Raw genomic sequence first — 14,708 nt, 5'->3', positions numbered from 1 at the left:
AAACAGAGGTTTATGACCACATATGGGGTATTGCCATACTCGGGAGAAATTGCTATACAAATGTTGGGGTGCTTTTTTTCCTTCCTTGTAAAAATTTAGAAATTCATTTTTTTTTCTGAAAAAAAGATTTTTATCTTTACAGACTAGTGCCAATAAATTCCACAAAAAAAACTGTGGAGTCAAAATGCTCACTATACTCCAGGAAAAATTCCTTGAGGGGTGTAGTTTCCAAAATGGGGTCACTTTTGGGGGGTTTCCACTGTTTTGGTACCTCCTAGTGCGTTGCAAACACGACATGGCACCGAAAATCATTCCAGCAAAATCTGCGCTCAAATCCAAAAGGCGCTCCTACCCTTCTGAGCACTGCTGTGGGTCCAAACATCAGTTTGACCACATATGGGGTATTGCCGTAATCCGGAGAAATTGCTTTACTAATGTTGGGGTGCTTTTTCTCCTTTTTTATGCCTTGTAAAAATGAGAAAATTGTATGTTTTTTTTGGAGAAAAAAAATAAATTTTCATTATTACAGACTAATTCAAAATAAATTTAGCAAAACTGTTGGGTCAAAATGCGAACTATAGACCTAGATAAATTCCTTGAGGGGTGTAATTTCCAAAATGAGGTCACTTTTGGGATAACTTTAGCCCCACAAAACCTCTTTAAACCTGACATGGTACCTAAAATATATTCTAAAAAAAAAAAAAGGAGGTCCCAAAATCCTCTAGGTGCTCCTTTGCTTCTGAGGCCTGTGGTTCAGTCCATTAGCACACTATAGCCACACGTGGGATATTTCTAAAAACTGCAGAATCTGGGCAATGACTATTGAGTTGCATTTCTCTTATAAAACTTTGTTACAGAATTTTTTTTATTACAAATGAGTTTTGGCAAAATAAAATGAAATTTGTACATTTGCTTTAATTCCTGTGAAACGCCTGAAGGGTTAAAACATTTTCTGAATGCCGTTTTAAATACTTTGAGGGGGCAGTTTTTAAAATGGGGTGTTTTTATAAGGGTTTCAAATATATGGGCCCCTTAAAGCCACTTCAGAACTGAACTGTCCTTGTAAAAATAGCCTTTTGAAATTTTCTCGAAAATGTAAGAAATTTCTGCTAAAGTTCTAAGGGTATGTGCACATACAAAATAAAAACATCTGAAAATACAGAGCTCTTTTCAAGGAGCTTATTTTCATACGTTTTTTTTAAGCCACTCGCAGTTTTCGTTTTTTTACGGCCGTTTTTGGAGCTATTTTTCTAGAGTCAATGAAAAACGGCTCAAGAACTGACATACACTACTTTCAAAACGGCCACGTAAAAAAACGCCCCGTCGAGGCAGAGTGCCGTTTTTCCCATTGACCTCAATGTGCAGATGTTTGGAGGCGTTCTGCATCTGATTTTTCAGCCGTTTACGGCCTGAAAAACGGCTGAAAATAAGCAGTGTGAGCATTCCCTAAGCCTTGTAATGTCCTAGAAAAATAAAAGGACGTTCAAAAAATGATGCAAACATAAAGTAGACATATGGGGAATGTTAACTAGTAACTAACTTGTGTGGTATTCCTCTCTGTTTTACAAGCAGATACTTTTAAAATTTAGAGAAAATTTGCACAAATTATGAATTTTCTAAATTTAAGTGTTTTTCACAAATGAAAGCAATGAATTTATCGACCACATTTTTCCACTAACATAAAGTCCAATATGTCACGAGAAAACAATTAAGGATTCTATAATGACGTGTCTTTTCCATAGGATCAGCATAGCAAATGTGGTGCCAGTATTCAAAAAGGGGACAAAAAGTGAGCCTGGAAATGTTAGGCTTTTAAATTTAACCTCTATTGTGGGTAAAATGTTTGACGCTCTTTCTAAGAGCTGCTATCCTGTAGTATCTCAATGAGAATAAAGGTATAACCATATCAGCATGGCTTTATGAAGGATCCATCCTGTCAAACTAATCTGATCAGCTTCTATGAGGAGGTGAGTGATAGACTGGGCCAGAGCGAATCATTGGATGTCATATTTTCCAAAGCTTTTGATACTGTGCCACATAAAAGGCTGGTATATAAAATGAGATTACTGGGACTGGGGGTAAAAGGTGTTTTTGTGTGTAAGTAACTGGCTCACTGATAGAAAACGGAGGGTGATTATTAGTACATACTCAGATTGGGTCATTGCTACTACTGGGGTACCACAGGGGTCATTGTTTGGCTCTATTCTGATTAATATATTAATGACCTTGTAGAGGGTTTGGGCAGAGAAGGGGCAAGTGAGGCTTAACAATGATAAATATAAAGTTATGCACTTGGGAAGGGAACATATGTTTCACTATTCTATACTAACCTATTATTCTGTCCTTTCTGCAATCAGACCTTGAACAGAGACTTTGCTTATCTTCCCTAAAGGGTTATGCCTCTGCTCTCTGAAAAAGAACGGATTGAAAGTTGGCTTTTTGTTTTCGGGTGAAGACTTTCTTTTTCTTTTATTTTTTTTTTTCTTTGCAAGGGTTGGCTTATGCAGTACATCCTTTCAGACATCCCATTGAGCCTTGGGTTCTTAATTTGGTCTCTTCAGGTGGCTGCTTTCGAACCTTAGAGTGTTTTGTCGTTGTGGCCTCTTTCCTGGAAGTTTGCTTTCCTGGTGACTCTCCTTCATCAAGCGGGTTTCAGAACTTGCTTCTTTGTCCTTTTTGGTTATCCATACAATAAGGTGGTATTCCATCCTTCTTACCTAAGATAGTCTACCTTTCATATCAATGAAGAGATTCTTCTCCCTTTCTTTTGCCCCTTACCATCTCATCCGAGGGAGCATTGGATTGTTGTGATTTGGTAAGAGCAGTCCAAGTCTATCTGGATGTGACGGAGTCGTTTTGATGCTCAGTTTCTTTTTTTTCTTCTTTTTATTCCTGAAAGGCCGTGCAATGTTTCAACAGCATCCAAGGCCACCATTGTTTGGATCTAGTATGTGATTTCGAAAAGCCTTCTCGGTCCAAGTTTAAAGTTCCTCCATTTCGGGTTTCTGCTCGTTCTACGCTCCTGGAGCGGTCAGGCATCAAACTTCAGTTGCTCATTTCTGCAAGGCTGGTACCTGGGCTTCTATGCACACCTTCACTAAGTTTTACCAAATGTATTCTTTGGGCTCTGCTTATGGCAGTCTGCGTTAGAGAGTGTTGCAGGCAGGTGTGTCGGATGGTTTGTACGCTGTCCCCAAATTACATAAACGAGAAATCAAGATTTTTGTACTCCACGTAAAATCTATTTCTTGTTGAATTAGTTAAGGGACACAGATGCCACCCTCTTATTTTTGTTTGTTCCAGACCTGAAACCTGTTGTTCTGTTTTGGTTAAGTTTTTTTCTACCAGGAGTGTTTCATTTGCTTTTCTACAAACTGAATTAGCCAGTGTCTGTGGGAAGGGTATGGCCTACCTGGGTAGAGCCAAGACTCTTTCCTACCTAGTGTCACTACCTAGTGGCTTGGGTCTAAACTCCTGGTGCTGTGTCCCTCAATTAATTCTATAAGAAATAAATTTTTCAGTGAGTTAAAAAATTTTGGTTTTTATTTGTAATCTGAATGTCAGACTGCAGTAATCTTAATCTCCCCTTCATTCATTCTGTTTCTAACACTTGTGTTCAATCTGTTTTCTTTCTTAGATTGTGATGGGAGAAAGTGAAGCAAAAAAAACTGCTGACTCTGACCTGTTGGTAAACAGCAGGCTGTCTTTGTCTGTGGAGAATGGTAAAGACCTATCCAATTCCCTGTGTCTAGAGGAAGTACGAAGCACAAACATTGACGACCACATGATGTCCAACTTCTTGGTAAAAGTGTCCCGAGAGGAAACCCCAGGAAGAGAAGACACCAGACTGGGGCCACCTGATGGCCAACAAGACCCAGGAAGTGAGAATAATAAAGAGAAAACACTGGGTATGAAAGCTGCATAGCAGAGTAACTTAAATCCACTGCCAAGTGGGGTACAATCCACAGTATCACTAGAAGAAAAATGAAATACAAACCGGTGCAACCATAGGGCATTACCTTTTATAAGGTGAAAAAATAGATCATGAGGTGATAAATATGCTCACCTAGTGATGATGTGCTAGGAGCACGACACCCCTGAAGATGTAGACTTAGGATTTGTAGTAAACGTCAGGGAACTGCAAGGCACGGGTTGTACCGGAAACCAAAAACTTAGACCGGTTCTTAGTAGGATAGTGGGATTGTGGGAGTCACACATTGTGTAGGTGAAAAAACTCAAAAATCAACCTCCACTCTAAGGGATCAGTGTCACTTTAGGGGTTGATTTTTGAGGTTTTTTTTCACCTACACAAGGCGTGACTCCCACAATCCCACTATATTACAATCCACAGTATAGTACAGCACTGCATGTGAAAGGGGATTAGAAACTCCCATTCATATGCACCAGAAAAAATCTGCATGGAATGAAGGGAATACTGCGAAATTTTAAAATGCGTATATAGTGATATAGCTATATCGCTAGTGCAGTGTAAATGAATGGAGAGGAGTGTATGAAGCTGACTGCTCACTGATTGGTCAGCGTCATACACTCCTCTGTTCAACGCCCACTTAGTCTAAAGTAAAACACGCCCACTTGGACATTAAGAAACTCATTAGCATAAATCTAAAGTCGCTAATAAAGTGGTTTAAAATAGATCATTTTTCTAAATAAAAAGCATTACGGTCACCTACATTATAGCGCCGATCTTCTTATATAGGAGACAGGGCACTTATAATGTGGTGACAGAGCCTCCTTAAGGTTAGAGAAAACGTTGCATCCAAGTCACAACATTCTGCTGACAAATGCTTAATATGATAAAGCATAAAAAAAGGATCTCTAAAAGATGTTGATTTAAGAAAAAAAATCCTCGTACCCTGCTTGTACTAATGGATTACTTCCAATGAAAAATTATTTATATTTTTTTAACGGAAAGGTGGACGTTCCTTATAGCGGAGACTCATGTATTGCGAGTTTGATTTATATCCGTTTTAGTGTTGTATCACAATTTTTTTTTTTATTTTTTTTTTCTTGGGATACATTTTTATCATATTGTTTTATATGCATTTGTCTACTGTATGTTTAATATATAATAGTCAGATGCATATGAAACAAGTATTTTATGGAGTTACATATTTAGAATGATTTCCTTGCTTGACCTGGTAAAATAAAAATATATATTATTTCTCCTTCTTGTTCTCCAGGTCGGCAGAATTCTCAATATATGGGCCCCCACCTATTGACATTTATAGTATATCCATTCCTTTTACAATAAGTGTCTATAGTGGGAAAGAGCCCTTTGAATAATACATTTTGTCACCACACCAACCAGAATTCAAACATGGGTTCCCCCAGAATCATTCTTCTTTGCTTGGCCTACAGGTAAAGAAGTGCTACTTTTGATGCAGGCTTTGAACACGCTAAGAACTCCAGAAGAGAAACTGGCAGCCCTCTGCAAGAAATATGCTGATCTTGTATGTATACAAGGGGTTAACCGGCTTATGTTCCATATTGACTTGATCAAATATCCAGTTGACCTGATCGAGTAAGCTTTAGAACATGTGTAACCAGCTTAATGTGTGCTGTGGAAGTAATTCTAGAAATCTACATGCACATACCACACAGAGAGACGTACCTGAGCACCCCCTGTTGTCTGTTAGTAATAGGTGTAGCTAAAATATCCAACCACGAAATCGCCATAGACCAATATTAACATTAGTGGATTGTACCAAACAGGTCAGGGACTGTTAAAGTGGCACTGACATAGGATGACACTTTTCCAAGTCCCTGGTAAAGCTGCCCTGTTTAACTATTCTGACTGGGTACGGCATTATGTATTGGGCTTTCATGCACACAGCTGATGTAAAGCAAGCTGGCATTGGGCTCGGGCGTGATGCCGTATGCCAGCTGGTTGTGGATTTGGTAGATGCAAATAAAGTTTCTTTCACAAAGCGTGGATCCAACGGACCTCAACCCCATCAAACCCCTTTGAGAATATTTTCTGTTTTGTGCTGGATTTGGCTTTTTGTCTCTAAATGTATTCATTCTGTAGCGTTGCAGCATGCATGTGATAGAAGCAAAGTGTTGCATATCTGTCCAACAAGCCTATAACCTTCCTGTCTTCTGATTTTTAGCTGGAAGAAAGCCGGAATTTCCAGAAACAGATGAAAATTTTGCAGAAAAAGCAATCGCAAGTGATAAAAGAGAAGGTTCATCTTCAGAGCGAGCACAGCAAAGCCATTCTAGCACGTAGCAAGCTTGAGTCGTTGTGCCGAGAGCTTCAGAGGCACAACAAGACATTAAAGGTCCGCTTCAGATACTACACCTCGCACTCCTTCAGAAATAATATCCGCTTGCAGAGCTGCTTAGTAACCTACAACCCAGTAACTTTTCCTTCTGTCCATCCCCATAATAGCAGTTGTGGCCTTTATACAAATGTATTCACAGTTAAATTAGTGTATTGGAAAGCGGGACCGCTAATTTGAACTGTTTTTAATACACAGGAAGAGAACCTGCATCAAGCACGTGAATATGAGGAAGAGCGCAAAGAAGCTACTGCACATTTCCAGATGACCCTGAATGAAATCCAAGCACAGATGGAGCAACATGATGTCTACAATGCGAAGCTCCGCCAGGAGAATGTAGAACTGGGAGAGAAGTTAAAGAAACTTATTGAACAGTATGCGCTGCGTGAAGAGGTACTTTTATCTTGTAACAGAAGGTGGTCCGTGGCGCACCTTTTATTCAATGCAGAGAAGTCTTAGTGCCAAGACCAATTCCAGCGAGAGGGAAAAGATTGTTCCAGTTTAGCTCCATTGCTTTGTCCTTAGCATGCGTTATTATGCGTGCCGGACTAGTACAGACTTTCCGCTTATTTTATCACGACGGTGGTTGAATTCATGTAAAAAGTGATCACCATAAGTAATATAATGCTCAGCGTAAATGTCACTTCTCTCTCCTTTCAAATACAAAGAGGTCTTCTCAGTAAGTGGAAAATGATAGTCTATCTTGCTCCCTGACTTCAAATGACGCATTACATACATCCTTGGCAGTGAAAGGGTCACTAGCCCTCTGTTCCTTAAAACAGAAGTCCTCAGCACCATTTTCAGTGGCCGTTTATCAGTGTAACTTAGTGAAGTCAAAACACTGGAATCCACTTCAAAGTGGTGTTCTCAAAAACTTTTTAATTTAATAGTACAAAAAGCATAAAAATAGACTCCGTTCAGCCACACAGGGCCTTCCTCATGCCATGCTAACCCACCACCCCATATCAGGTTTATATACACAAAGCAATTCAGAGTCCAACCTCGATTGATCAAATGACTGGCATCAATCGTAGAAAATAAAATAAACCACTTCAAGTTAGAATAGTGGCTTTATTTTTATTACAATTTGTAACTTTATTTTTTCATGCCCCCATCTCTTGCTTATTAATCTGGGATCAGTCTAGTATTTCTGAACACTTACCACACAAAGGAACAATGGATCTGGCATGTTAAAATCCAACATGCCCCATCCTTCTTTCCCTCCAAAGCAGACACCAGGGCACCAAAAGTGACTGGTTAATTCAACATAGAACTTTCTAAAAATTGAAACTACCTGTTCTCCTTTTTCTAGCACATTGATAAAGTCTTTAAACATAAGGAGCTACAACAGCAACTAATTGATGCAAAACTTCAGCAGACAACTCGGCTTATGAAGGAAGCAGAAGAACGACACCAGCGTGAGCGAGAATTTGTAAGTACCAAGAAATAAAAGACGCTGCTATTTAGGTAGATGGGGTTCTGTACGTTTTGGGGTCAGTTCACGCGTTGCGTAAATACTGCGGATTTTCTGCAACAGAATTTGTTACGGAAAATCCACAGCAAATACAGTAGCAGCAAAGTGGATGAGATAAAACCAATCTCATCCACACGCTACGTAAATAGCGGGTTCGCAGCCATTCCGTCACAAAAAATGCAACTAGGAAAAATAAAAAAAACCTTATACTTAACCATGAGTCTGTTTCTCCCTCCTGGGATGACGTTTCATCCCATGTGACTGCCGCTGTAGCCAATCACAGGCTGCAGCGGTCTCCTGGGATGAAACGTCATCAAGAGGCCGGCCTGCTTGCAGGCTGGCTAAGTGCTGCAGTTTTTCGCAGCGAACACTACGGCGCACAGGGCGGATACGCTGCGTGCTTTTACGCAGCATATCTGCCCAGTGTGAACTCAACCTTCCACGTTTGTGCTCCTACATATCAGCACAGCTTTGTAATGTACATTGGTTATTGGGAGGGAGTGGGCTATATGGAGGTGATGTGTATATTTATACGTGCATGTCCACACAGCCTTACTAAGTCATTGCTTACATTGAAAATCCTATTCCATTCATTATTTTTTATCTTAACTTGTTTTTCAGAATACATTTTGAATATATTACGTGAGTGGTTACAGATGCTGTGCCCTCTATGATCTAAATGTGGAGTAATGTTCCTCTGTAATACAAGATGTGGATGTTTTGGATTTATCACTGATTTTCAGAAGTCGGCAGATTTATTCACAGCCGCAATTTCCTTTCTTGACTAGAATATAATATGTTTTTCTTTGAGTGGTAACTTAATATACTTGGGAAAAGCAAGCAGAATGTCTGTTTCCTGGCATATTCCAACATGAAATGGCTTTATATTATTTTTTAGCTGTTGAATGAGGCCACAGAAACCAGACAAAAATTTGAGGAGCTGAAGCAGCAAGAGAGTCAGTTGAAGCAGCAGGTAAGTAAAAGATGATTTCTTTGTCTTCGATACCTTTATGTTCTTCTACACTTCGTTCACGTGTCTCCCCTTATATTGTCCACTTCACAGCCATATGCCACAACTACAGATTGGGGGGGGGGGGGGGGGTGTTCGTTTTTCCTTTTGTTCTTCTGAGAGTTGAGAATACAAAGCTTTGAAAAATATACAATATGCAAAACTGGGAATAATTATTGCATGATCTGTCTATCTGGCTGTCATAATAGGAAGCCATCTCTTAAAGGAATACTACACTTAGGAAGCAGTAGGTAAACTTACCCAGTGTTTCAGATTTTGTGCCCTCTCCTGTACAAAACACTGTCGGTAATGTACTTCTGGTCTTTCCCACTTTCAGCTGACAGACCGCTGAGTTGGCGTGGATTAAAGACACATTTGCAGTTGTTTTTTTTGTTATCGCATGTATTTTGAAAAAAAATAGCTTTTAATATAGAAATGTTGCACCGTTTTGCTCATGCAGTTTCATGTGTTCCAATACATTACAAGCTGCTCGATGCCGTTCAGTGGCAATCCTGACGGCCTGACAGCACCTCCTGTCTTTTTCTAAATGTGAATCTATGATCAATTCTGATCATATATACTTTCAGAATTGAGCTTAGGTTAGCGTCAAAACATTTTGAGGAGACTCCTTTTGTAGCCAGTTGGTTTAAAGCCAGAGATAGGAGTGTGAGGAGGAGCTGGCTCCTGGGAGACCTATAGAAGAAATCTTTTCAGTTTTTTGATTTGTAATATATAAAACGGGATCAAAGGAAAGAAGGAGAGGGCTGAATGGCTAAGATTTGTATTTTTTCCTTTTTGTATTTTCAGTTTAGTGTTCCTTTTTAAGTTGCCGTCTTCGTTCTTGTGCTTTCACTAGTGAGGCCATAGAAAGCGTGTTATCGTTTTGTTCATAGTCTCCGTATTACTATAGACCGCACCTGTCAAATGTGTTCTCTTGTCTGTGGACTAAAAGCTCTGCCATAAGGACTTCCACATTTACTCAGTGGCTTTCCCCTGCATTTACCTATAGAAAGCTTTATCTTTCTCCCCACCCGGGGATTCACCCCTGAATTTTGTATCACCTAATTATAAAGTCCGCACATTTCACAGGCATTCCCTCATTGAGCTCTTCAAGGTGGCGCTGGTTGTCTACTAACGGACTTGCCTAAAAACAGGAGAAGTCAGGAAATATAGAGATTAGTTAAAGTTGTTTAAAAAAAGAACAATATATATATATATGTTTAATGGACATGGAAAAAAAATTATATATTATATATATATATATATATATATATATATAATCTCTGAGCTAAGCAATCTCTTTCATTTCAGCTGTCTCTTTACATGGACAAGTTTGAGGAGTTTCAGACCACAATGGCGAAAAGCAATGAGCTTTTTACAACGTTTCGTCAAGAAATGGAAAAGGTTTGTTTCAATTGTTATACTTTGCTATACGAAGATTAAATGATCCCCCCCCCCCCCCTCCAAGCGAAATGCTGCTTGTGAGTGGAGTTCTCTCCGTGGAATGTTAATTCACTGGTATGTCAAACTTGGGTTTAGCTTTACAGTTTCCCTGGTGGCTTCCAGCGCTTGTGTAGTGATGCTGGGTGTACTTACCTTGGCTTCATCAACGCTCATGCTGGGAGCCACCAGGCTGTAAGAAGAGGGCGTCGGGGACGTTAGTCAAGCCGGAAAGGGGCATAATTTGGGAACGGCCACCGTGATTGTTCACTCGAGCGGCTATTGTTCACACCGCCACAACTCAAAGAACCTAACTTGCATACAGCGCGCGCACCATTCGGAGTACGTGTTTTCAAGAATGCTGGTACGGATTATAGATATAGGGACATGTGTAGACAGGATGAAAGGTCATGGAGTTGAACTACACTAATTTATCTCTGAGTCTTTAATATGGTTCTCTTGTCCTAGATGACCAAGAAAATAAAGAAACTGGAAAAAGAAACAGTTGTCTGGCGTACGAAGTGGGAAGCCAACAATAAAGCCCTACTACAGATGGCTGAAGAGGTGAGTTAAGCCTTTACAAATTGTCTTGTTGGTGAATAGAATTTCTGCTGCTTTGAACATTTCTTTTATTTATTTCTTTTTTTTTTTATAATCTGTTCTCATCGTCTTGTTCACTTTAGGTTCTTAATGTGCAGGTATTCACCAATATGTCGTGGAATTAGACAAGGTTGTTAGATTTCAGATACTGTTTGCACTTTCCTGTATTCCTGGTATAACATCTATTCTTTCTGGCACCATCTGTTGGTTGCTTCTTCTGTTCCCCCAGTGTGATAAATTCTGCATTGGAGGGTTCAGTGTTTTACTGCATGGTCAACTTTGTGACGCCGTAAAGGTTATACTGTTAAAGGCTACTATGCGCTATTTAGAGAAATGACTGCATGGCGCGCACGCCCCTGCCTATTCTGAAACATCACAAATCCCACTGTCCTCCAAGGAGACGGTGCAGTTCTGTGGCACATCAAGCAGCATTCACCAAGTCTGCCCCTTCACAGTATAGAGGGGAGCTAGCCTGTTGGCATCTTTTGTGACGGTGTACACTTGGATATTTGATTTTTCTGCTTTCAGCTGCCGATCCTTCTAGGATCAAAAATCAATGTACAGGAATTTTGCTATTTTCTAACATTTGACATAATCTGTAACTTTAAGGGTCTGAGATAGAACTAATAGGGTTGCAGAAGTTCAAATCTTATATAATTCATTTTCTCTTTAGAAAACTGTTAGGGACAAGGAGCACAAAGCACTGCATGTCAAGCTAGACCGTCTGGAGAAGCTTTGTCGGGCCCTCCAGACTGAACGCAATGAGCTCAACAAGAAAGTTGAGGTTCTTCAAGATCCGGTTACCGAACTAGATGAGGTTTGTGATGTGGCAAATGGAGACTCAGACACAAAACCAGCAGTGGAATCCTCAGAGGAAATGAATGTCATCACAGAGAGAAAAGATTCTGGAATCCAGCCCATTACTCAACCCCCATTATCAGAGGGACAGATTCTAGCGCAAAAGACTCTCTCAGCGGGGCCACATTCTGGCATAGATTCTGTTGACTAACACAGGCATTACATTATTAAAAACCGATACACAAACATATGTATATATGGAAAATATATATATTTTGTGTATAACTTTGTTGGTGGTAATTTTGTTTTCTTGTGACCAGTTTCTTACTTTTTCTACCAGATCTGTATTTTCTCAGGACTACTGGCGTACACGTGGTACATAAAGCTTCCTAGCAATTTCACGCAGTCTAATAAACTTGAATGTGGCAAAAATCTAACATGTCCATTCAGAGGGGGAGTGCAGGGTCCAGGATCTGCCATTGCGGAGCATGCCCATGTAGGTGACCAATGGAGCAATACATTTTTCTTCCGGTATAGGAGCACCAGGTTTAGGGCCCTGTCTTTTCCATTTATATTGTTCCATAAAAGACTGAAGGTCTGAAAAATATCTATTCTTTGCACAGAAAAAATATTTGTGAATTTAGATCCATCTATTAGTATTAACAATTCAACATATGAAGGAATTTATCGATTTAATACTTAGGTATATTTTCCTAAATACATGTGAAACATATGTCCAGGGTTACACAATTGTGATCGGGGCTGTATTTGTTACCTGACGCCTCATCTATTCGTACCGACACAATGGTTTTCTTCAATGTGCATTATTAGGTAGTCTGAAGTGAGGTTCATGGTACCCGGTCAGAGTGACCTTCTTTCTAGTGTTTTGTAGGTCCAGCTGTCAGAGATGCTAAATTTAAAATTGGACTTTTCTATTCTTGAAGACCGATTAATATAGGATAAATTACTAGATGTTTATTGGCGTTGCTTTAAAACTGGAAAAAAATATTGAATGGTGGTGTGCTCAAGAGCGGTTATAGATAGCTTATCATTGAGATATTGGATGACTGCCGATCACAATCAATATTTCAATGTCTTAACACAGGGCGAATAAAAGTAAGTATTTGATGTTATTGGGGCACGCACACTCGTTCTCTTTCTAGGTGTCCTTGAAATCGAAAACTCATAAGACAAGCAGATTTGAGAGTGAGATTTATGACATGTAATACTGTATTATAACAGGGTTTTTAGCTCTGTCAAAGATCCTTCCTATAACTGCAGTTCCTTAACCCCTTAAGGACGCAGCCTAGTTTGGGCCTTAAGGCTCAGAGCCCATTTTTCAAATCTGACATATTTCACTTTATGTGGTAATAACGTCGGAATGCTTAAACCTACCCAAGCGATTCTGAGATTGTTTTCTCGTGACACATTGGGCTTCATGTTCGTGGTAAAATTTGGTCGATATATTCAGTCTTTATTTGTGAAAAATTGCAAAATTTAGAGAAAATGTACAAAAAAATAGCATTTTTCAGAATTTAAATGCATCTGCTTGAAAAACAGACAGTTATACCACCCAAAATAGTTACTAGTTCACATTTCCCATATGTCTACTTTAGATTGGCATCGTTTTTTGAACATTCTTTTATTTTTCTTGGACGTTACAAGGCGTAGAACATAAACAGCAATTTCTCATATTTTTAAGAAAATTTCAAAAGCCTTTTTTTGAAGGTACCAGTTCAGTTCTGAAGAGGCTTTGGGGGGCCTATGTATTAGAAACCCCCATAAAACACCCCATTTTAAAAACTAGACCCCTCAAAGTATTCAAAACAGCATATAGAAAGTTTTTTAACCCTTCAGGCATTTCACAGGAATTAAAGCAGAGTGGAAATGAAATTTGAAAATTTCATTTTTTCTGCTGAATTTCAATTTTATTCAATTTTTTTCTGTAACAGAGAAGGTTTTACCAGAGAAACACTACTAAATATGTATTGTCCAGATTCTGCAGTTTTTAGAAATGTCCCACATGTGGCTCTAGTGCGCTCGTGGAATAAAACACAAGCCCTAGAAGCAAAGAAGCACCTAGTGCATTTTGAGTCCTCTTTTTTATTAGAATATATTTTAGGCAGCATGCCAGGTTTGAAGAGGTGTTGAGGTGCCAAAACAGTAGGAATCCCCAAATAGTGACCCCATTTTGGAAACTACACCCCTCAAGGAATTCATTTATGGTTGTTACCGTTTTGACCGCACAGTTTTTTCACAGCACCTATTTGAATTGGGCTGTGAAATTAAAAAAATTTCATTTTTTCCAATAAAATGTCATTTGTGATCAAAATTTCTTATTTTCACAGGGAACAACATACCACACTTTGTTGCCCAATTTGTCCTTAGTGCGGCAATACCCCATTTGTGGTGATAAACTGCCGTTTGGGCCCATGGGAGGGCTCAGAAGGAAAGGACCACCATTTGGCCTACTGGAGCTTTTCTGGTGCGAAGTCATGTATGCAGAAGCCCCTGAGGTATCAGTACAGTTGAAACCCCTGAGAAGTGATCCCATTTTAAAAACTACACCCCCTTAAGACATTCATCTAGAGGTGTAGTGAGCATTTTGACCCCACAGGTACTGTGTAAAAGATAATGCGCAGCAGATGGTGCAGAGTGAGATTTGCAATTTTTTTTATATATATATATATATATATATATATATATATATATATATATATATATGCCATTTCAGTGTCCAATATATTGTGCCCAGCATGCGCCACCAGAGATATACACCCCTTAAATTGTAATGTGGGTTCTCCTGGGTATGGCAGTACCCTACATGTGGCTGTTATCAGCTGCCTGGGCATACGGCAGGGCTCAGAAGGGAAAGAGGAGGGGGGTAAGCTGTGCGGAGTGCATCAGGGTAAATTAAAAATCAAGGGATGTATGATACATTTTAAAACAATCTTTTATACAGAGCCCTGGTTTTTCGGGACACGTGTCACATTGGTATATTGTGTTCTTCCTTATCCCCCTCTTATAGCAGACTCTGCACCTCTTTTGACTCTTTCCCTTTCCACCGGTTTGGGGAACTTCTCCT

General features: G+C 39.5%; 1 protein-coding gene across 3 annotated transcripts in view; it reads left to right on the top strand.

Annotated features, from left to right (window-relative positions):
* TXLNG (taxilin gamma) overlaps positions 1 to 12,055 on the top strand; it is a 43,355-nt gene extending 31,300 nt beyond the window's left edge. For 2 of the 3 annotated variants that reach the window (XM_075850414.1, XM_075850416.1), the window contains 9 exons: positions 3,638 to 3,908; positions 5,380 to 5,471; positions 6,132 to 6,302; positions 6,501 to 6,695; positions 7,615 to 7,734; positions 8,675 to 8,749; positions 10,097 to 10,189; positions 10,694 to 10,789; positions 11,499 to 12,055. In XM_075850414.1, coding sequence (XP_075706529.1) covers positions 3,638 to 3,908; positions 5,380 to 5,471; positions 6,132 to 6,302; positions 6,501 to 6,695; positions 7,615 to 7,734; positions 8,675 to 8,749; positions 10,097 to 10,189; positions 10,694 to 10,789; positions 11,499 to 11,834 — 1,449 coding nt within the window. In that variant the 3' untranslated portion in view covers positions 11,835 to 12,055. The remainder of the gene's footprint in view (positions 1 to 3,637; positions 3,909 to 5,379; positions 5,472 to 6,131; positions 6,303 to 6,500; positions 6,696 to 7,614; positions 7,735 to 8,674; positions 8,750 to 10,096; positions 10,190 to 10,693; positions 10,790 to 11,498) is intronic. The other variant, XM_075850415.1, reaches the window with a different exon arrangement.
* The last annotated feature ends 2,653 nt before the right edge of the window (positions 12,056 to 14,708 follow it).

This window comes from Rhinoderma darwinii, chromosome 2 (genome assembly GCF_050947455.1).
Source record: "Rhinoderma darwinii isolate aRhiDar2 chromosome 2, aRhiDar2.hap1, whole genome shotgun sequence".
NCBI classification, from domain to species: Eukaryota; Metazoa; Chordata; class Amphibia; order Anura; family Rhinodermatidae; genus Rhinoderma; species Rhinoderma darwinii.
The sequence above is the reverse complement of the archived record's forward strand: the minus strand, read 5'-3'. Positions and strand labels throughout refer to the sequence as shown.